Source organism: Rhagoletis pomonella, unplaced genomic scaffold (assembly GCF_013731165.1).
Source record: "Rhagoletis pomonella isolate Grant_MI unplaced genomic scaffold, Rhpom_1.0 Rhpom_scaffold_00002, whole genome shotgun sequence".
Classification (NCBI taxonomy): Eukaryota; Metazoa; Arthropoda; class Insecta; order Diptera; family Tephritidae; genus Rhagoletis; species Rhagoletis pomonella.
The window spans coordinates 39194840-39219407 of record NW_023458556.1 but is presented as its reverse complement, the minus strand read 5'-3'; the positions used below and the strand labels follow the sequence as shown (position 1 = coordinate 39219407).

The window sequence follows — 24568 nt, the reverse complement described above, 5'->3', positions numbered from 1 at the left end:
GACCGGGAAGTTTAATACATCTGGGTTGCGTTTCTTTTAAACATCTAAGCTTTTCTCTATCAACCCATCATTCAAGTATCGCTCGTTCATGGTCTAATTAAGTAAGTCTTCATGTTGAGTATTACAAAGTAAAATTTTGCATTCAAAAATAAGAACAACATGCTCGTTCGGCTGTTTTTTGTTTCACTTATTTTTTCTCCTGTTTTTAGATAGGAAAAATATCACTTGCACGATAAACCACATAGAGTTGAAATATTTTTGCGCATACATGCCCTACCAACAAACTTTTTTCTAGAATTAGTTAACAACTTTTTTATAAAATATTTGCAACTACATTCAGATAATCAAACTACTTTTTCACTTTTAACTGACTAGCCCTCCAAAAAAAAAAAAGCGCGCCAACTTGGATATGCGCGCGCTCTGAAAAATAAGGAACTTGTAAACCGTGGCAGAGAAAACTATTTATGTATGCTTTTTCGTACGTATGTATACTTAATTTAAACTCTTTTCTACATACGAGTAATTACGTAGTACGTTTACACAGCTGTTTACATTCTGTTACAATATTCATTTAAATTTTTAATTTTAACATTTAGATTTCGCTTGAAAAAGAAAGAACATACATATACACATACAGTCGTAGAAATGTTGTCGGAAACAAACCAAAATATGATATTAGATTGAATTTGTTAAACTATCGATTTTTATAAAAATATTCTCGTTTTATTTATAAATTTTATTTGCCAATCACTGGTTTTACAAATATCAATACTTTAATTGATAATTAAATACTTAGGTTTTGAACTTATTTATGCTAATTTCGTTAATTTTTTATGAACATTTATAATTGGAAAACATCACTAGATTACACACTAATTTATATTTGCAAATATGAAGAAATACTTTTGTATCTAACTATGTACAAACATATTTTGCTTGGAAACTAAAATTAATTTTAGTCGGTCAAGTAAAGTGCAAACAATTTTCGAAAAAAAAACAACATACACACACTGACTTTAGTTAAAAAAAAAAATTTTAATACCCATTTTCATGAACTAAATTTTTTAGAGAGATAGAATAATTTGGTTTCGATAATAAACTTATATACATTTGAATACATATATACACAAACACCTATGTACATACATTTTTATAAGAATAAATAATATGCTTATGAATCTCATTTAACAGCTAACACCACTATTTTTTTGTGAATATTCGAATATTTCGATTTAAAAATGCGTTATCAAGGCTTAAGTGGGACTTAAAAAAAAAAAATATATGTATATACAAAAAATATATGAATATTTCTTTAAAGATACACGAAAGCTAAAAAAAAGCAAGGAGTTTTAAGTAAAATTTTATTTACGTACAAATTTTATTGGATAAATTTAATGCCAAGATAAGCAAATCTTCACTCAAAATTATTACGAACTCTAGCAGTCCCTGTAGAGCCGTCGTTAAAATGTTTTAAAAAAAATATCATCGCACATCAAAAGGTAACCTTGTAGATTAGGTAATCTTTGGAAAATGCTTTCATTTTAAGTTTGCATTGCAAATAAAAAATATCAAACTTTAACAAGGAAAATTGCACCCAAATGCTCCTATTTCACACAAAAAATTATTGCATTTTTTCGTATGTATTTTTTATTAATATTTATTATTATTTATTTATGCATCGGTTATCGGGTTTTATCGTTAGTAGCCTGAAAATATCTTGAGAAAATAAGCTGATCGAGAAAAACGGTATACGGGTCTGCAATTTACGATCCAATCGTAAGTTTTTCGGCGTCTTGAAAAAGAATTTTTAACAAATTCGTAGAAAATGAGACACTTTCGAGATTTAGAGCTGTGTTCGCAAGCAACTTTTAAAATCTATCTGCCCTTCAAGCACTTTTTCCCAGGGACCGAGAGCAAAAGGTATGAACGAAACTTAATGTCGTTCTCGTAGTTTTGTTCTCAAGAACGCTTCAAAACCAAAAACAAAATGAGATTAAAATTGTCGAGAAGTTCTCAATGGGAATTATATAGGAATTATATAAGAACAGAATTCTGTGGAACATTCCCAAAGGGAACGAATAGCCAACAATACTTTCGGGAACATTTCTAAGAGAACAAAATGGGAACAGAAGTCTTCGCAACATTTTCGAAAAGAACTATATGGGAACAAAAGTCTACGTAATTTTCTCTCGAATAGCAATTTAGGAACTTAAGTCTCAGGAACTTTCTTACAGGGAAAGAAATTCTCGGACTACGTTCCGAGAGTTTTGTTCGCATTTTGTTCTTTATGGAAACGTTTCGCTCCTTTTGCTCTGAATTTTTTCTTGTTCAAAAAGCGCTCAATATTTATTTTTCCGTTTGGTCCTTTTGTGGGAACGTTCTTGACATTAAATTTTGTTCTCATGCAGAACTAAACCAAACTGGAACGCGTTCTCGGTCCCTGATTTACCCCGACCAGACAAGGGGCTCGATGATCTCGGGTTCATTGTAGTAAGAAACTTGACGAATTTCACTCCTAACAGTTTTAAGGAGATTGGAGTAAACACAAACACCAACGCAATATCACAAATGGCCCAAGGGCTGCAGAAGTGTGCCCTGCTTAAACGACTTTTCAGTCTAACTTAACCTTGATAAAACATTTTTGAATCGAATTTCTTATAGCGCACAATATGATCTTAGCTTTCTAATTTGAATACCCTTTTCGTTGGCTTTTAGATACATACATACATACATACAACTATTAAAAATTCCTAACATTTCAAATCTATCATTGATCATTATAAATAATTAATTATGAGTTTTTTTTTATTTATAATCACTAATCTGCTTAAACTATATTTTTAAACTTAACCTAATCTCGTTATCATTCGCTGTTAAAATTTGAAACGAATTTTTAGCGCCATTTTTATGGGTTCCTAATACATATACATTTATAGAAAGTACCTCAAGATAGGAAAGGAGACACATAAGCAAACTCTGCAAAGCAATTATGAAATGTGGGTTTTAAAAAAAAAATCGGAACTAGTGGCTTTTACTAAATCCACACACGTCCGATTTGCGTTAAATCTACAAACGTGACGCGAATGTCATCACCCTATCGGAAGACGCTCCAACTTCTGCAAATTCCGGCAAATATCAGTTCTGCTTTAACATTTGTGAAATAAACAGATATAAAACACACGCTAACTGACCACGAATCGAAAAAACTTCGCAAGCACGCGGAGTAAGACTTTATTTACATAGTGAAAGTAGGCGAAAATCCTCTGTTCCTTCGACACCAACTATCGCGCATTTAATCTCTCGACTAGAAGAGTATGGGACAGACATGGCGGATCCGGAGCAGCCTTTCTACCGCTGCAGATGTCGGAGAGGACTCCAGGGTATCGACCAGACTATTTACGATGCGATTGGGCATCCGGTGGCGGTTTTTAAAGAGAATTTTGGTGAACGATTTGAAGATATTCCTTTAAAAAGTGCAGACAGTGTATCGACTTTTAGCCGTTGACCGTCAAGCGAGTGTAACTTATGCTCAATACATCTCGACCACGAAGAAGACAACGTTTAATCGAAAACCTGCATTTTCGGGGGATATGTGAATAAGCGGAATTATCACTTCTGAGGCATTAATAATCTGCATATAACCTACGAGAGTTAGTACACTGAAAGTTATTGCAGGGTGTGATGTTTTAGTTGAAGGCGTCATCGAGCGTTATTTTTTTTTCGAAAATTTGTCAAGCCACTGAGCACAGTCTAAGGCTGAGGGCTGCATTTACGGGTCGCCCAGTCTCTTGCACTAGCCACCAAGAGCGTCCGATTTAATCGTTCCATAATTTTCTTTTGTGTAGTTTCGCGAAATCTAGGTCAACAAACCTTAGACTTTTGAAGCTTTCAAAGGGAATACCCGTGTATGATGCTAAAAACCAATCGCCGGATTTCTTTTTGGGAAAACTTTATTCTTTGGCTTACTTGCCCTCTTTTCGTAATAATATAGTCTTAGCTCCTGATGACTTCTGCATAAAAATTCGGTATTTACAAGTGAAACTCAGCTTTAGGCCTATTAAGATCCCGTGATGGCTTCAAGAGCAAATAATTTTGCATCATTTCGCATAATTGCGTACAGAGTCTTCCACTTACATTCATACATACCAATAATTAACAACAAAAAAACAAAAACCACTACGCACTTACGCACGATTCTGTTAAGGGACATACATGCATATATGTATATCTAAGATAGAACTTTCTCCTACAAGAATACTTAGTACTAAATAGTAAATAGAGAGCACAGTTGAGTTAAAGCCGAAAGATTGAGATGGTAAATTGATTATTAGCAAGAAACACCCTGTTTCGCCACTGTGTACCAAGCGCGTACCTTCACTAGCGACGGCGGTTCGGACGTACTCGGCTGCTGCTGCTGCTGCAACTGCAGCTCACTGTCGCTAACTGCGCCCGCCCTTGTGCCACGGCCCATTGCTGGCAGAGCTGTCCCCTGCGGCTGCATGGCGACATGAGTTGCCGCCGCATGCTGGCTACCTGTTTGCGCTGTCGCCGCTTCGACTAAGCTGGTGTTACTCGTGCAGCCATTCACGCTGCACCCACTCGATGTGGCAGTTTTAATGGTTGTTGTTGCTGTGGTCATTGCGTGTAAATTTTGATTAAATTGTATATTTTGATTTATTTGTTGTTGATACAGCAGTTTTTGTTGTTCAATTTGAGATTGCGGTTGCGAATCACATTCAATGGTGATTGTGGTTGCTGCGTTCGACGTAGTCGTGGTGCTGTTGGCGGTGGCGGTGGTAGTGGTGTTGGAAGTATTCAAGTCCATATTATTATTATGTAATGTCGCTTGCCGCTTATAATACAAATCTTGTTGCTGTTGTTGTTGGTGGTATGCTGGTGGCACGTATTCACATTGCTGCAATAGCAATTGCAGCTGATATGCATTGTGTAGTTGTTGCGGATGATGGAAGTGATAGGGCGCTGGCTTTGGACCCACTTGAGGACAACGATAGCGTACCGCCGCGCTGACATCGCGTCGCGACCAATGCGCACCGGTTGTATAGGTGGTGCCCGTTGGCGGCAAATAGTCGCCAGCGCCATAGCCAGACGGTTCCACACCAATTGCACCACCACCGCCACCTCCACTTCTGCCCTCGCCATTTTTGCGATCAACGCCACCGCCACCGCCACCGCTCCAGCTTACCTCTTTGCGCGTTTTGCTGTTGCGTCGCTTGCTGTGTTGCTGCTGTAGTAGGCGGCTCCATTGTCGGCGCTGATGTGGACGCAGATGACGTAGTTGCATTTCGATTTGTGGTCGCAGGCAGTGGTGGCACATTGAAGCGAGTTTCTCGCTAACCGCTTCTTCGCTATCGCTGTCGCAGGAGGCAGTGGAGGCATCGCTGCTGGAAGTGTGGCAAGCAGTCGCATCGACACTATTTGTAACGGTACGGTGCGCCCTCGGCCTGCTTTTTTCCGCTAGCTGAGTTATTTGGCTACTATTTGATAAATTTTGGCTTAAAAGTGCATCGTGTCGTTTTTGCTGCTGTTGTTGTAAATCTGATTTTGGCTGTGACTGTGGATGTGCCTTATCTGGTAGTTGTATTTGTAGGATTTTCTTACTGGAGTTACGTTTATCTGCCTTTTTACATTTATCACGTTCTGGCTGCACATCCAATGGAGTTTGCTGTTGTTCTTGTGACATTTGTGGCTGCGCTTGTTGTTTTTGTTGCTGCTGCTGCTGCTGCTGCTGATGTTGTTGTGATGATGATTGCTTGCGCCTATTGCGACTACTACGTGTACGACTATGATTACTACTGGCGCCAGTGCCTACCTTATTTCTACCCACTGACGGCTGTCTGCGTTGCCGGTGAGCGCCGGCGCTATCGTCCCGTTTGCGCAGCGGATATGGTCAGAACGCTGAGTCAAAGACCGACATTGATCTTGATATGGCTTCGTCACTTCGACACGTTTCCAGAAATTCGTCCAGTGTCACCACACCATCGCCATTTTTGTCCATTTTCTGCAAAAGAAGTAAAGAAATGCGGAAATGTTGAGCACTTTTTTCCACTTATTTTCTACATGCTTACTAATAACATGAAATTAAAGCTCGAAGCGTGTTTTTTATAATTTAAGTTAATCAGTGCACAAGGAAATGTTGGAAAAGTGCAGTACAAAAACATGTTTTAAGCGCAGCGACTTCTACTTCTTACTAATAAATCCACTGTTCGACAGTCGGCTAGGGAATTGATGATTTAAAGTAATTTCTCAGGTTGGAGATTTTAAGCGTTTTTTTCGGAGCCGCATTTAAAACAATTAAAATTGACTTAAATGCCAATACTCGTATTTATATCATCAAAGGGCCTTTTTGGGAGTTTTCGGCTACGTAGAATCTGAATCTTCAAATACACAAAAAAAAGAAGAAAACAAAAATACAATTAAAATCGCCAATCTAGCGAAGCTGAGAATTGCTTTTCTCTATACAAACCAGACTTTCAAAAAATGTTGGTTTCATCAAGTCACGAGAAAAAACTGAAAATGTCTTACAGTGATCTCCTTTGCATTCATTTCACAGTCATGAAGTGTGCTCATTAGGGCGGGTCGAAAAACACAACGTGCTTGATACGAAAATTTTATAGGTCTTAAAAGGTGATATATTTTAGAAAAAAAAATCCTAGTTCTCTGCGACAATATCTTCAGTCTGCGGAATGAGCTCGAAAAATTGAAAATAAGAGTGGGAATACTAATTTTTAAAAATTTTACAAGGATAAATTCCGGAACTTTTTTCCTATCATAAAATCATATAAAATATATAGGGCAAATCAAAAGTAAGTAACATCAATATTTTAACCAATCTCCAAAACCAATTTTAGACCAATCTGAAAGTAACGCTGCTACTTGTTTCTCTTATATCTACTGTATTCTTTTTTTGTGATTTAATGGTCGAAAGTCACTTATCTTAATTTCGGATTTGATCTACACAATTCTTGTAAAAATTTGAAAATTTGGTATTCCACTCTTATTTTCAATTTTTCAAGCACATTCCGCAACTGAAGATATTATCGAAGAAAACCAGGATCTATTTTCTAGAATAAGGGATAAAAATAACACCTTTTAAGACGTATACAATTTGCGTATCAAACATGTTCTGTTTTTCGATCCGCCCTAATGCTCATACCTACTTGAAAGTTGAAATGTATTGGATTAAGAAAATAATGCTTGTTACTAATGGCAGCCAATAGAATACCTCTACAGAACGTGGCATCTTTTGTTTATTCTGCCAAAAGTTATTACGGTTTAGGGGTAAGATTCCTGAGGCCATTTTTACCGTATTTTAAAACTTTATTTCCTTCTAGCTAATCATTAGCTCATTTAGTAGCTATGGAGATATGGGATCAAAAATAAAAATAAGTTTTCGTGTGCTATTTTTTCACTCTGATTATTTTGATTATAATGATTATTTTTGGAATTGTATTTTTTTTTGGTTGATGAAAAATACATAATAATGATTATGTAATTTGTGACAGCTCAAATTTGACTCTCCTTTATCTAGATTTGTATTTTGGGAGTAGGAGAAATTGGAAGAACGTGATCGCCTTTTGGGAAAACGGTAGTAGAAAGGTACTAAAAAAAGTACGCAAAGTATACAGTTAGAAGTAAAATGTGTATTAGTAATTCTATGTGAATTTGCAATATACTTGATGTTTTAATGGAAATTCTAAACAAAACAATGGAAATACTAGTCTAATCTAAACTAATCTTTTCTAATATAATCTGATCTAATTTAATCTAATCTAAACTAATCTTATCTAATCTAATCTAATCTAATCTAATTTAATCTAATCTAATCTTATCTAATCTGACCTAGTCTAATCTAATCCAATCTGATCTAATCTAGTCTAATCAAGTCTAATATAATCTACTCTAATATGTTCGAATCTAGTCTAATCTAAACTAATCTTACCTAATCTAATACAATTTAATGTAATGTAATCTAATCTGATCTAATCTAATCTAATTTAATCTAATCTAATTTAATTTTAATCTAATCTTATTTAATCTAATCGTATCTAATCTAATTTAATTTTAATCTAATCTAGTCTAATCTAATCGAATCTAATTTAATCTGATCTAATCGAATCTAATCTGATCTAATCTAATCTTATTTCATCAAATCGTATTTAATCTAGTTTCATTTTAATCTACTCTAATATAATTCAATCGAATCTAAACTAATCTAATATAATCCCATCTGATCTATTCTAATCCAATTTAGCCGTATCTGATCTAGACAAGTCATGCCTAATCTAATCTTATCTAATTTAATCTAATCTAATTTATTCGTATCTAATATAGTCTAATCTAAACTAATCTAATCAATTTAATCTTTTCTAATCTAATCATAATTACTTAAATAAAACTATTTGAAAATTTTCCCTTGGTTTGATATTTAATTTTTTGAAATTTGCAGCGAGATTAACTTTCATATTTTACGTAGCCCCGAAGTCATCAATTTAAAAGCGCCCAAGCAAGGTAAATAATTTATGTACGACACAACTTGATGCTGTGGATGGCAAATAATAAATAAGCGAGAAATTCAAGCCAATTAGCGTGAAACGAGAATGCATAAAATAAAATGCAAAAACCCCAATGTCAACGTCAAGCACGCTCTCAATAGAAAGGAAGGACACTGAGATTGGCCATGTCAGATCGTCACGCAGATGATATTTAAGTGAGTGAACGAGTGAGTCAGTCGCATGCTCGCCATTTCCTCAAAACATTAAGAGCTGATAGCCAACTTTCTTTTTCCACTGCTTTAATGCTTAATGATTTCTTCAGGTTTTTATTTCGTTTACGTTTTATGCTTTGTGATTCGCAAACAATCCGGCAGCCAGTCGTCGTTTACTGCTGCCGCAAACGCTGTTGCACACTTACCTGAAATATGTGGTTGACTTTGCATTTGATTTTCTCCTCCGCGGGACACTCGTCCGGCAGGCGTCCCATCAGCTCGTAAATGGCAGTCACAATATCAGTCATTTCCTCCCGCGTTATGAAGCCATCGCCGTTGATGTCGTACAACGAGAATGTCCAACGCAGTTTCTCCTCTACAGAGCCGCGCGACAATATCGAAAGTCCTTGAACGAAATCCTGCAAGCATATGAAAAACAAAAGCCAACGGATAATGAATAAGCGACAAAGCCAAATAACTGTCAAAGCATATAAATAAGAAGACTAAAAAAGCGCGTTATTTGCATTCAGCTTAAAGTTTTTCGTTTATCCCGCCCGCGAGACCTGCCGAAAATTAGTATTGTGTGGGGTGTGGGGTGTGGCGTGCGCGCAGCTGGTGTTTTTTCATACAGCAAATGTCTGCCATTCGTTATCAGCAGTTAACTGTTGTAACTTCTCTGGCATTACTTGCTGTTTCATGGCCTGTTGGCAAATGTTTGTTTTCTTTGGCGGCATTTTGAAGTGCGTCATTTGTTTTTATCGTTTAGAAAATACCGAATTAAATTACCGCAAAACAGACAAATTGAAATAAAATAGGACTAAGCGCATATTTTAGGTGTTATTGTAGGTTAAATACAAATTGATGTAAATAGGTACTCGGTTGTAAGTGCAATTGACAATTATGTAAACAAGCATGCAGCTGTTGTAATCATTTTAGAGGCCAATAAGCCACAAAGATGGCAGATAACGGCTATGAGAGGAACTTTTATTTACTTATGTATTACACTTTGGTTGTATCCTTTATCATCGTAATGCTGTATTAACTGAGGATATCGGAATTTGGTTATAAAAAGCATTACTTGAAACGTTTATGTATATTTTGAATTAACAAAAAAAAAATTCCTATACATAGTTGACCTTGGATTGGAATATAGGCAATTTCAAGATTCACAGAGGGACATAGAGTTGATAAAATACCATAATGTTATGTTGTTCTGAATCCTTATAAACCGGAACCAATCTTGCGACTATCCTCAATCGGAGGCATTCGACTAGATTCTAGAAGCTGTCATGAAATACTTATATCGCGGAAAGGGTGAAGAGGAGGACTTTAGTGGCTCTGTGCTACTTCCTCAGGCAAAAGGTGAGAAATAGGGCCTTTCTCCAATGGTTTCCTCAAGCTCTGTAAAACCATAATTACGCCCATTATGCTTTATGGACTTCTCGTTAAGTGGAAGGCACTAGAGAAGAACAACATTTGGAGCATCGCTGATCAACACCTTCATTCATCTCCCTCTTATATATATTTTGATTGAATATTTATTATTTTATGTACATATGTATGTACATATCGGCATTTTTACCTTCAGATACATAGTGAAAATTCAATAAATATTATAGGAAGTGTCTCTATAAAAAGAATAACAGTAGCTTAACTCACACTTCATCAAAAATAATATAGTGATGTGAATGGTATCGAGTATCGAATATTATGTATTTGAAACTGTTGAGCAATTCGAGTATTCACTGAGTACTGAAAAAATATGTCGATACTTCGATACTCAAACCTCAGCGTTAAAATATATTTTCATAGCCAGCGTCGCAAAAGCAAAGTAACGGGTTGCAAAATTTACAATGGTTGAATGAAGAATGGTTGAGGAGCAGTGTGGTGTAACCAGGTTTCAAAATGACAATTTACCGGAATATAACGTAGATCAAACAAACGGCAATTCTCTTTGGAGTCATTTTGATCAAAAATCTAAGAAAGCTCACAGAAGTTTTTTTTGCGTCTGACATAGTCGAGGGTAATCAATATATTCAAGAACATTCATTGGAGAGCCATAGAGATCCGCTTACAAATTTGTAATGGTAAGTATATAAAGCTAACAATAAGTTTCAACAACAGTTCAGTCGTTTTTATGCAATGTTTTCGATTAAAAACACTTTTACTAAAAAAGAGTCACTTTGAGTAAGAACATAAGATTAAAAGTCATACGACTTTTTATCGGTTATGGTATAAGGGATTTTTAACGGAATAATGTAAAAGTATCGAGTATCGATCGATACTTGGAAGTATCGAAAATTTACATCACTAAAATAATAAACGTAAAATAAACGAAAGGGAAATGCCAAAAAGTCGTACGATGTCTATTCTCTATTTATATTTTCGCCACTGTAATAAAAAATATATAATTATTTGATCAAAAAGGTAGTTACCACCTCTGCATGGTTGTAAGTGCGCAAAAACTTCAAAACTTCTATAGCACTTTTCAACATATGTATGTACACACTTTACACGCGTACAACATACTTTCTTCTTACTTAGTTATCCCCCTTTAAATGGTTAGAAAATTTCGTAACAATCTGTTAGTTCCTTAAAAAAAATTGTGTTAATTCGCGAAATTTCAATACATTTTTGTCCCATCGTTAATTCGTATTTTTTTTTACAACGTACTTAAGTTATGTTCAACCACTTATAAATCGTAATGCTTTGTAATCACCTCTTGTAATTAGTAATCCAAAGTGAAAACGAACAAATAAGTCTAGCATTAAAGCGTTTACGGTTACAGTTAACTCATGTGTTAAAAATTTTTTTTTAGAATTTTTACCTGGTTCGGTAAAATCGAAACCTCGCTAATTCGAAAACCCCATTAATTCTCAAAATATTACTAGTTCCATGCAATTACATACTATCGGTATTCGACTGTATTATTAACCCTAGGTTACTCATACGCCGTGTGCGCTACAAATGTGAGTATGTATGTTTGTATTTAGATAGCACATAAATACTTATCAAATACATATTACAAGAGCAAAGCTTCACTGAAAGCGAACGAGAGTTAATGCCTGATGTGGCCTTCAAAAAAAAAAAAAAAAAACAAAAAAAAAAAATGAAGAAGAAAATAACTGAAAGATGGAAAGCACCGAAAATCACGCTTCCGAAAGTGCAAAAGAATTAAAAAAAAAGCAACACCAGCGTGAAATGAAAATATTTAATGCGCAGAGAAAGATAAGAATGCCGAACGAAAGAACTGAAAACAGAAAATATGCCTTCTGGTGGGTGATAACAATTGTTGTAAAAGTTTAATGTCGCAACGTCATTAAGTAGGCTTTGTTGAAGCAAAGATTTTTTAAATAAAAAAAGGTATTCTGCGTTTTTTCTTACAATTGAAAGAATGTGGTTTGTATGTGATAAGCAGTCGAAGAGATATAAAAACATTGCTAAGGGAAAACCTAATAAGAGCGAAAGAGTAACAAAAAAGCGCAAATAAAACTATCAACACACATACATTTTTGGTGGTGTCTAGAAGCCCCTTAAGTTGCGATACGCGCCCTTTGCGCTTTAATAATCTCCGCAGCGCGTTGCTTTGCTAATGGGCAGCATAAATGTATGACTACTTGTATGCTTATAATGAGTACATTTGTTGGGCATAACTGTGTATTACATAGAAGCTCCTGCCATGGAAATCCACCTCAGCTGAGTTTATTATATTCTAAGTAAGTATAGGCAGGGGAACTGTGATGAAGTTAATAAGTACGTATACGCAAACATAATACCTTGTATGCTTGCGTATAAAGCTTCAAAGCAGCGTTGCCAGGTTGACGTTTTTAACGTCATTTGGACGTTTTTTGTATCCTGTTGAAGTTTGAACGTTTTTTGTGTAAAAAATGACGTTTTTTAACTTCCCAGTAATTTTTCTCTATGCACAATATATTCAATGTAAAGGGTGAACACACCAAAACTGCGACACTTAGAGATTACTACCAGAAACAAACTAGAAGGCTTTGAAGTTATTTTTTTTTGTATTATATAACTTAGAAGTTTATATGTAATCTGATCTGTTATTAAAATGTTAAAATATTAGTTATTATTTGCTCCATATGCAAGTGATCGGTATTTTCATCGCACACGCGCCATCATGTTCTGCACGACTGCATCATCGACTTTACGCGATGCGCACAACTGCTTTGTTTTGCACTCTTCAATATTTTTTACTGTTTCCCCTGTTTTCTTCCAGATTCCTTTGACAATTGACCAATATTCCCCAATAGGACGTAGCTCTGGGCTATTGGGTGGATTTCAGTCGTGAGGTACAAAATTGATGTTATTTGCATTATACCACGGCAATGTGTCCTTGGCATAGTGGCAGCTTGCCATGTCCGCTGACAGAAGACGCTTTTTCAGGCACTCATCCCGATAAACTTGATCATTCATTGTCCTGGATGGGGAAAAAGGGCTCTTACGGCCACAGGAACAAATAGCTTGCCAAACCATGTTGTTTTTTGGAAATTTGGACTTCATTTTCACCTTACAACTTTCGAGGACATTTTGACGACTTGCAGCAGTATAAAAATCTTGGGCCTGCAATATATTTTGAATTTTTAAAGCAGTAGGTTTCGTAGTCCATAACAATGCAGTTGTATTTTTTAATTTAGAATCCATACAACTTCCGACTGCGAAATTTCGCTGTAACATTCTACTTTGCGGCTCGGTCTGGCGCTGTTCGAGCTGTAGAACATCTCAATGAAGCTTTCCGCTTTACCTTTTGTACGAAAAACTGCGATCTCCATACGGATTTTGCAACATAACCCGACAAAACCTTCGGATCTCGCGAAAACGCACTGAGGACCTTCCGAGCACTGTTTCTAACCCCCTTACTTAAGGCCGGATCATTTATAAACTCGTGCAAAATGGTTTGTCTCGTTTCTAACTCGGTTGCCATTTTTAACTCAACTAGGAATCAAATTCAAATAAAACTTCGTCTACGTCCAACTAAGGTCAGCTTATGGTATTTGAATTTCAAAATATTGAAATCTTTTTGGGTAAGTTATAAGCTTCCCAAAGTGTCGCAGTTTTGGTGTGTTCACCCTTTATAGCGTACTATTTGCTTGTAGAGTAAGTACTTACGCTCACACTTTCGGCAAATTTGTTACTAAATCTTGTAAGTAGAAGTGATTTTGAATTATTTTCTTAATAAATCTTTACAAGCTTTGTTTTTTGCAGCAGGTACCTCAAAAGATATTTATTCTTTGGACACATATGACTTAAAACTCACTTATTCTAGACTTAATTTCCGCAACTTGACGTAACTTAATATTTTGGCCAACCTGTTATATGAGAAACTGGTAGTTAAAACTTAACTTACCATAAGAAACTTAAGAACCGGTGAGAGAATCAGGCTTGATACTTGAGGTTACAAGTCCTATTAAAATGTTTGCAATTGCATATTAAAGTCCAAATCAGGAAGAGCTTATCTATTGCAATGCGCACGTTCGCAAAAGCACTATATTCCTTCTTAGCAGAACGTAATTTAGTATTTTCGACAACAGACATCCTAACCAAATTTCTACAAGAAAAAAAAATATATTTAAAAAACGACGCGGTTCTTTAGCAACTTATAACTTGCACATTATTGCCCTGGAATTTAATGGGCTATCATACTCAAGACTGCATACTCAAATAAATTCTAAAAAATCTCAATAAAAATTGAAAATCTAGCTGAAAATTTGCGTATTTTTTATAATTTTGCACAAAGTTTGTGTTAGTTATATAATGAGCTAGGCTTTTATTAAAAAATAATAAACATTAAATAAACAAAAGAAAAACAGCCAAAATCGATCAAAATGTTGATGACTTAATCAGCTGATCTCAAGTGTATGTATAAAATGATTTTTATATTAACGATCTCAAACCGGTTTACAATAGTGGTATTCACCAAATTGTTGTCAACAGTCGTTGCTTGAGCTCATCTGCTGTTTTGCCAGAGTGCCAGGCCACTTTCTCACTTTGGTGAATACCACTAATGAATTTTAAATGTGCTCTGTTGAAATGACATTTAAATATACCTTACGTACATATGTACCTTTGTGTACAATAAAAGTTTAATAAGAACAATTCTGTGTGCATACATGGAAAAGACGTTTTTGGGTATGAAATGATGTTTCTTCAGACCAAGAGGGACGTTTTCTCATGCCGAAAACCTGGCAACACTGCTTCAAAGGCAAGATAGTTGACTTGTAATGTTACGCGATATTAAGAAATGCGTAACAGCGATAAACACCTGCTTAAATGAGTCCGTTCGGGATCATTTTAGCGTAAAATGTTAGGACGACTTTATGTACTTGGCAATGATTTAGATTAGCATCGGACATAAAACCAAGGGAAATATAACACGGCAGGAACTAAACAAGCCTTTAAACTAGCTCAGAATAAAACAACTGAACTCTCACACCTGCTCTCTGAGAGCACTCTTCAATAAACCGACATGCGCGAGCAGTGGAGCCACATTTCCCGCTCATTAAGTACCGCCGCCGAAGAAATAGTCGGATTTCAGCGAGCTTGAAAGAACAAGGGGTACGATGAGGAGTGTCAGGAAGCTGTAGAGAAAAAAGATGCCGTCTACAGGGCCACGCTGCGATCGGGCGCAACGCGCGCTATGTGGGACCGCTGTAGGGATCTGAAGAGGGAAACGAGCCGTATTTGCCGCAATAAGAAGAGAGAGGCCGAAATACGTGAGTGCGAAGAGCTTGAAATGCTGGCCGACAGGAAGAATGCCCGAAAATTATACCAGCGAGTTAGGTGACTTACGGAAGGTTTCAAGACCACCGCGAACTCCTGTAAGAACAACAATGGCGACCTAGATACCGATGTTCAGAACGTAGTTAAATTATGGAGGAAATACTTTTCCACCCTACTGAATGGTAGCAGCCCGGGAGGTGTGGAGAAGAACCCGAGCCCGCAGTCCATGATGACGGGGTGACTATGACCAGGTACGAATAGCCATAACGCAGCTGAAAAACAACAAAGCTGCTGGAGCTCACAGCCTGCCAGCCGAGCTATTCAAGTACGGCGGCGAGGAGCTGATAAGGTGCATGCATCAACTCTTATGCACAATATGGTCAGATGAATGCATGCCCGACTACTGGGATTTAAGTGTGCTCTGCCCAATGCACAAGAAGAGCGACCCCGCCATTCGCGCCCAATACCGCGGGATCAGCCTTCTAAGCATAGGTTACAAGATCTTATCGAATGTATTGTGTAAAAGACTGAAGCCCACCGTCAACGAACTATCTTGTCTGTTTGTTTTTAAGACTCTTGATCAGTTCCTGCATAAAAGCTACGTTAGTAATTTCGAAAAGAATATAAAGACCAATCTCAAAGCTTTCTTGTCTTTCATTAAATCGAAAAAAAGAGAAATCTAATATTCCATGTTCGATGTTTTATAAAAAAAAGAATGCTTATAATGCCTTGCCTTGCGAGTTTTGAGTCTGGGTACCAAGTCGATACTGTATATACCGACTGTTTCAAGGCATTTGACAAGGTCCCACATAAAATTTTGATCGCTAAATTAGATTCTCTGGGTTTCCATTCAAAGTTCCTTGATTGGATTAGTTCTTATTTATACAATAGGCACTGCGCTGTAGCACTGGAAAATACGTTTTCCCGTTGCTTCTATGCGAGCTCTGGAGTCCCCCAAGGTAGTATTCTTGGTCCCCTTTTGGTTGTCATTTTCATTAATGATATAAGTTCCGGTTTCTTGTTCTCGAAATTTCTAATGTATGCAGATGATCTCAAAGTTTATTCTGTTATAAAAAATGCTGAAGATGCCTTTCATATTTCATATTGGGCTCATAAACAGAATTGAGCGTGTGCAAAAGACTTTTATTAGGTTTGCATTAAGATCTCTAAATTTTACCGAACAGTTACCTTCATACAATTCGCGCTGTTTGCTTACAAATTTAAACTCACTTGAGGATAGAAGAAAGTTATTATCTTGCTCGTTTATCTTCAACGTACTTACTGGGATTGTTGATTGCCCTGATATCCTACGGAGAATTCCTCTCAATGTTCCCCGAAGAAATTAGCGGCACATGGACATTTTTTATTTGCATTCCTCCGAGTCAATGTATGCTATGAATGCTCCGATTTGTCGTGCCCTTAGAGAGATTAATAAACTCAATGATATCGAGGATATTGATATATCGCTTCCCAGAGTGGCGTTAAAAAAGTTAATCTTAAAACTACTCTGATCTTATAATGTCACCTATCTATTACCTTTAAGTTATATGTACCTTGTTAGCATAGCTAGATAGCATAGTCAGTAAGAATTTTGTTTTCTTTGACCGAAATAAATACATAAAATCCACCATAGGTTAGGTATTCACAATGCGCAAAATATTGAAAAAGACCCGCGAGTTAAAGAATCGACACTCACCACCTATCAGCCGACTTTAAAGCCGCTTTCGACAGCACTAAAGGTAGCTGCATATACGCCGCTATGTCTGAATTTGGCATCCCCGCCAAACTAATACGGCTGTGTAAAATCGACGTCGAGCAATACCACCTGCTCCGTCAGAATTGGGAAGGACCTCTCCGAGCCGTTTGATACCAAAGGAGGCTTCAGACAAGGTGACTTTCATGTGATTTCTTTAATCTGATGTTGGAAAAGATAATAAGAGCTGCTGAACCGCTCAGGGACATTTGAGAAGTAAAGTACTCTCTCGTCACCCATCATGCCTGTGCTGGTGTTTGGCGAGGAGGCATGGGCAATGCAAACATCTGATTAAGCGGCTCTTGGAGTTTTCTAGAGAACGATTCTGCGAAAGATTTACGGACCTTTACGCGTTGGTGATGGCGAATATCGCAGACGATTTAACGATGAGCTGTATGAGCTTTACAACGGTGTAGACATAGTGCAGCGAATTAAAATTCAGCGGCTCCGCTGGCTTGGCCATGTCGTTCGAATGGACAGAAACGCTCCTGCTCTGAAAATATTCCACGCGGGCCGCGATACTGGTAACAGAGGAAGAGGAAGGTCTCCTTTGCGTTGGAACGACCAGGTGTAGAAGGACTTGGCTTCACATGATATTTAAAATTGGCGTCAGTTGGCACAGAAGAGAAAAGACTCGCGTGCTGCTTTGGACTCGGCCAAAATCGCCTAGGCGGTTACAGCGCCAATAAAGAAGAAGATAAATAGTATATTTCTTATATGAGAATCAACAACTACACAAAAAATTTTGCTGATAGGTGTCGCAAGTGTCGAAATCTTTGGAAAACCCGTATTTACATGCCGATTTGGTTTATATTGTATTACTTAAGTGAATAGAAAAAATGTGCCTGTTTTTTTTTTAGTTTTCAGTTTTTAGTTCTATTTTACAAGCAACTATTAAACGCTTGTTAAAAATAGCTTTCATTTCTTGTTTTTCTTTTTAGAAAATTAATCGCTTATATCGTGTAGGCGAATGCAAGAAGTAGTAAATTTTTCCTAAATTTTCCATGTTTGTTTTCATTTTGAAGTCCGAGGCAAATGTCCACCTCGTGCAGTTGGTTATAAAACATTTAAATTCCAAAATGAAATTAGCATACATTTGTAATAGTGATGAGGCAATTTATTTTCGTAACGTACGGAAAATGTTATTCGTTTGCGTTGATATGCCCTTTTTACAATTGCGTCAAATATTTCTTTCTGAATTTAATTTATGCAATCGATTGGTCTCTCCTTTGCATTTGGGTTGCAGGAATTTAATTAACTTTGAAAGGGAATTTTTGATACATATTTACAAATATGCAGTTAAAAATGAGAAAAAGGTAAAGATTGAGCATTACTTAGCGCAGTCTACGAGTGTAACAAAGACTAAAACCGCTTTTCCCTTGTAAGATTACAAAAGCAATTAATTTGGGATGTGTGTTTGCTCTAGTACCCCAGCAAAGAGTTGAAAGCATTTGCCTTGAGCATGCACATATGTACATTAAGGTGGTCCCGAAATACATGTGAAAAAGTAAAGTCGGAATTTTTATGCTCTTACGCCCTAGGATTTTTTATTTTTTATTTTGAAATCAAAAAATACATTTGTACATATGTATTTAGAGGTCGGTCAAAGCGCACAAAGTTTTCCATGTATTTTATACGTGGAAAATCCACTTTAGTAGAAATTGTATATAATTCTTGAAAATCATTATTTTCGGATCGAAAACTCAGTTTCTCTTCACGACATTCCCAATAATAAAACCCAGTTTTTTACTTAGCCATTTTTTTATAGTACTAGGTCCGACAAAAACATTAGAAAATGCAATGGGGGGACCAGAAAAAAATCGTTAGTATTAAAAAATGGTTAAATAAACAATTGGGTATTGTTAATGAAGGTGTCTCCTGAAGAGAACCAGATTGAAAAATATTGATTTTCAATAATTCCATGTCATTTCTACTAAGAGTGGGTTTTCCCCATTTATGTAAAGTATGTACATTAGTGATATGCTGAATCGATACTTGGTACCGGTTTAAAAAGTATCCAATACTTTCGATACTCGGTACCGAAATATTTAGGTCTCCATAAAAACGCACATCGGCCAAAAATATGGAAAAAAACTTGTTATGGGGAGACTTGCTTATTAAAAGCCGATACTGATTCAAATGAGAACTGTATATACATATGTATGCCGGTCCGTCGCCAAAATGCAGAGGAACTCTATCTTGTCTGAAGAATTTTTGTTCTAGATGAATCGGACGATATTATCTTTGAAGGCCTGAAAGGTTTCTCCATCTGTCAAAGCAGTTTTCTTGAACCTTCGACATACTAAGATAAAAACTGATAATGTAAAGAATCGGTATTGGGTACCGAAAATTTAGCACATCACTGATGTACATAGACAACTTTGCGCGCTTTGAGCGACCACTAAGTATTTTTTGATTTCAAAATAAAAAAAATAGGGGTACATATTTTTTCAATATAGAACAGTTTTAAGCGGTTAGAGCATTAAAAAAAATGCGATTTTACTCCTTTAGACCACCCTAATGTACATATATACGAGTAAGCATGATGTATGGGTACATATTTTAGTATGCATTTGCGCTTTACCACTTACCTCAAAGCTAACAATGCCGCTGTGATCCTGATCGAGTGTGTTGAAAACGTAATGTGCATACAGGGTGGGATTGGCTGTTGTTGAATAATTTGTTGCACAGTTGGTTGGCATTGGCAAATTCATCATCAGCGGCAGTTGTGTATGTTGTTGAATGTGTAGGAACATATGCGTTTTTGCAAAAGAAATGAAAATTGATTAAACTTTTGTTAATTAATTTGTTTTATTCTTATGCATAGCTTCTTTTCAGTGTAATAATGTATTTTAATAGTAAGCATTGCATTGGTTACGACAATATTATTTTGGTAATTCGTTTTTTTTTTTAATACATCGAAATAACAAACATACATACATTGCCTACAAGCACTTTCAGCTGCATAAATAGCTTCAACGAATATGACTTTCATACATACATACAAACATTTGAAAATATATGAAGTATAATGCGCGTCAAAAGAATGCGTACATATGCAATCAAGTTTTTTTTTTTTACGAATAGCCTGATATGTGCTTATGAATTAATTTTTATTGTAGGTCGGAATTATGTTATTGGAAAATCGAAAAATTCAGTTACCAGTTTTGAATTTACAGCCCTCGAGTTTTGTAGATTTACATTCTTCTGACGCTTATTATAGTCAATATTTCACATAAAATATGTAACTACTAATAGTTCTATTTTTAATTCTTTATGCACACAGAAACAAGCTTCCAAATTGTTGTTTAGTTTTAGTGATGAATGCTATAAAATAAAGATGTATGTATGGCAAATAATTTTTTTTGAAGTTTTTTTTTTATACAATATGCAAATTATGCTGTCGGTTATAAAATTGATAACTCCACTCCTCAGAGCCTTTGCGTATTTCTATTTTAAATTGTTCTTCCAATCACCGTCAATTTTGGTTTTTGTTTTTATTATTTTTTATCTTTAAACTGAAGTTAGATTTAAGGGATTCACAAGACGTGTTAACCGTCGTAACATGTTAAGCTTAAATTTATGTAAAATAATGCTTAAAATGGTGGGGTACCAGTTATATATTTTGATCAGTTTAAAAACATTTCGGTATGGTAAAAAATCCTCTAAAAAATGTTAAGATTTAACGACGGTTAACATGTCTTATGAACCCCCTAATTGTTTAGAAACTTTTAGTTAGAAGCTGTATAATCAGTACCTACTTTTTATATACATATATTATAGGTTCCTAAACACATATACTATAACCTACATACTTAAATATCGTCATAATAAATGAAAACTATCCTAATGATTTGACAAATTTCAATCTTTACAATAAAAGCAAACAACTTTTTAACAAATTAACAAGAAAATGCTTACGGATCTGATCCAAGGATGCTTACAAATATCACATTTCTTAAGATATGGGTTTTAATTTTTTATTATCTTAGAGTAAGCTAGCGGAGTATTTGAAAAACTAATTTCCAAAAATAATACCACATACACAATCTGCATTATAAGGACGATATAAATACTGAATTCCATTCTATATGTATATAGCGAAATGAATGATTTACTAGAGGTGCCCACTAATATTTAACTGATTCTGCACGCTGGAATGACTCGGCATGCCCCACATATCATCTCCTGCTTCCACGCCCTCCACATCTCGCAACAAGACGATGCAAGCAGGCAAACAAGGGGACCCTTCGGCTCCACGGAGCTCATCTGAACACACCTTATACACGCTCTGCCACGTACTACACTCTCGAACTCCTGCGTGAATTGCTAACCAGTCTTCATTATATAGCAGACAGAGTATATCGAAACATGCTATCAGTCAACTGCAATTCCGGTCTTGTCTAATGCCGTTATCGACTAACTATATACTATCCTACCGACACGTCTTCCTAGATATCTCCACACCAAGAGACGTCCATGTTGGCCAACAGCAGCCCCGCAATAGACCACTATTTTGCTGCGGCACGCTTCATCCCACCTAGGCGTCGAGTGAAAATTCGTACGAACTTTGCGACTGAGGCTACCGTACTAACAAACGAGCGTGGTTAACTGCGTCAGGTCAATCCCGGGAATCCTCATATCAGAGATCTCAATTTTGAGATTCCCCCACTGGCAAATGCAACGAAGCTAGATGAAAGGCTGAAAATAACATTCTGTGATGGCTTCTTGTCAGACTTGAAGAAATGTGCAAGACGTTTTAGTTGACAGTTCGCACTGAATTCTTCGGTAGATGAGGCCTTTGGCACGCCAAAGTATGAAAAATCACAGCAGTACTACGTACGTGCTCCACCATAAATGAAATTTTGCTTGTTTGTGTTTAATGTACCAATAATACGGACGAGTACCTATTCGGCAAAATAACAAAGAATTAGGCCTTCTGTGAGCTAGTACTATCTTTGAATTGATAAGCTTTAATTTCTCTAATCTTTACTCCTTTTTATGTAAACATTTTAATGAAAAGCCCTTCCTGAAAACGTTTATCGCTACCAATTTTGCCGACTGGGTAATTAAAAGCTTAATATACATACATACTAAAACTTTAAGTTAAGCTGTCAGCTGCATTTTAAGTTGACTAGATTGCTAACAGTTTCCCTTATTGCCGACTGTCATTCGTGGCTTTCTAGTTTCCCTAGCACAGAAGAGTTACGATGCTGCTTTCTGCAGTTGTCACTACGTGAAAATGATGTAGTGCACTTTATGTTAAATAAGACAAGCTAAGCAAAGAAAATAAAAGCAAACCAAAATTACTAGCAACGTAAAAAACACAGCCATGACAGCATTTTCTATGCACAAAATACAAAAAGTGAGACCTTTTTGGATGGAACAATAACTGCCTAGAAAATACATGCCTTTTACGCTAAAGTTTTGATCAATTTCATGCTTTATAGTTTTTTTTGCGTTTTTTTTTCTTTAATCGATGCATCCGCGCGTAGCTTCAGGTTCTTGAAGCCGATCGAAAGAGATACTCTTCTTGCAAGAAATCAGATTTAGTTTAAGAATCTAAATAATGTGTTCATCTATGTATTTTTGAGAGGTAAAATAAATGCATAGTTCACACATGTAAAGAGTGTTATTTAATCCAACATGAGTTTTTAATATGAATTTATGAAATTCTGTAAATAAAATAGTATAACACAAATACAAATATATAATAATACATCCATATCAATAATAAAATAACTTCATTTCTGAAGCAAAACACATATTTCCTTTATTAATTCATTTTCGTTTCTGTCAAGCGTTATCCTATCGACTCCAAACTTTTACTGTAAGTCTTTCAGACGAAAAAAAACACAAATATTCGAGCGGCGCCCGTCGAAATTTTGATTTGTAAAAATAAGGGCACCCTTAATGTACATACATACATATTTATGTGGAAGTATTTTTTCATTTATGGTTTTATTGTATGTCGTGTTTGTAAATACATTACATATTGGCATACATTGGTTTTGATAAGCCTAAAAAAAGGTAAATATTTGCTTGTCATCGAACTGCGCTAATATCAATAATTTGCGTTCGCAAATAGATATGAATTTTTCCCACTCGTTTAGAGAAAAGGTTTATTTATTTGAAAATGTGTGCAATATTTTCATGGCTTCTCATAGAACCATTCATTTTTATCGAAAAAAAACAAGCCCTATTATTTAGTTTTTACTCACATATTTGTATATTACACAGATGAACATATGTACTTACATACTTATGTATCGCTTTTTTCAAGTTTTTTTTTGTTAAATACTGCCATGTGTAGAAATCTCGAACGGTATACCGTACCGAATAGTGATCCCTTTTTTCTATATTACGTTGAAGTGCAGTTAGATGTGGCAAAGCAAGTACTTTTTTATGCATTTTTCTGTCAGACGACGAAAGCGAGAATCCCCGAAAATAACGTTTGTCAATTTTCAAAATCAATTTCCGAAATAAAACTTACACTTTTACACTGTGAACAACTGAAGGAACGAAAATTGCTTTTGAAAAACATATGCAATTTTCTCGTGCTGCACTAGCAATTTTAATTTTTGCTGCAAGTCATGGGCGTAGCCAGGTAGGGGCAGGGGTGCTCGAGCCCCCCCTAACTTTCAAATTTTCCTTATATATATATAAAATAGTACCCTGAAATGTCAGCTTAATAGGGTCGAGACCTCACCCGGACTCACACGGACGAATAAGTAATTTTTTATGCTGATAAAATTAGAAGGACGAAATTCGGGGATGTTATCGAGTTCATGTAAGTCCTTAACATATAATTTTTTCAAAAACAAATATTGCGAAATTGCAAGGATAAAATTTTAAACGGACATTTTCAATACTTAAATACCAGTCCTTATGCACTAAAAATTTAATCTGTTTAAATTCTACATAATTTGATACCCACACTTTCTCTCTGAGCACATTTCACAAAATTTTTTAGTTCATTTTTGACTTAATGACGCCAGAGTGAAAAATTAAAAACGCAATTTTACTATATTTGGCCCATGGTTTCGCGAATATATAGATTTGTTTGTGTAAAATTTACTATCGCACGGTGTTTTATGTATAATGAGCTAGACATTTATAAAAAAAATTATTATTATATAAAAAAAGAAATATAGCCAATACTGGTCAAGAAAAGGAGTTTAAGCCCTTGAAGTGTGGATCTGTAAGCATATATGTTTTAATACTCGGATCCCAGAGGCGTCTAAAGATGCTTTGAGAAAATAATGTTTAGACCAAAAACAATTTGAGTGTTGTTTTTTTAAGACCAACTGTTTTCGATGCGTAACGTCCCTCTTCTGAGAACTCGCTGTGGA

General features: G+C 35.8%; 1 protein-coding gene across 1 annotated transcript in view; it reads right to left on the bottom strand.

Moving 5' to 3' along the window:
- Positions 1 to 2806: 2806 nt before the first annotated feature.
- Positions 2807 to 24568, bottom strand: part of LOC118733582 — a gene marked incomplete in the record, with an annotated part of 50190 nt that continues 28428 nt past the window's right edge. Inside the window, 3 exon segments of the mRNA XM_036463026.1 lie at positions 2807 to 6019; positions 8932 to 9144; positions 19808 to 19881. Of these exon segments, the coding sequence (XP_036318919.1) occupies positions 4328 to 6019; positions 8932 to 9144; positions 19808 to 19881 (1979 nt within the window).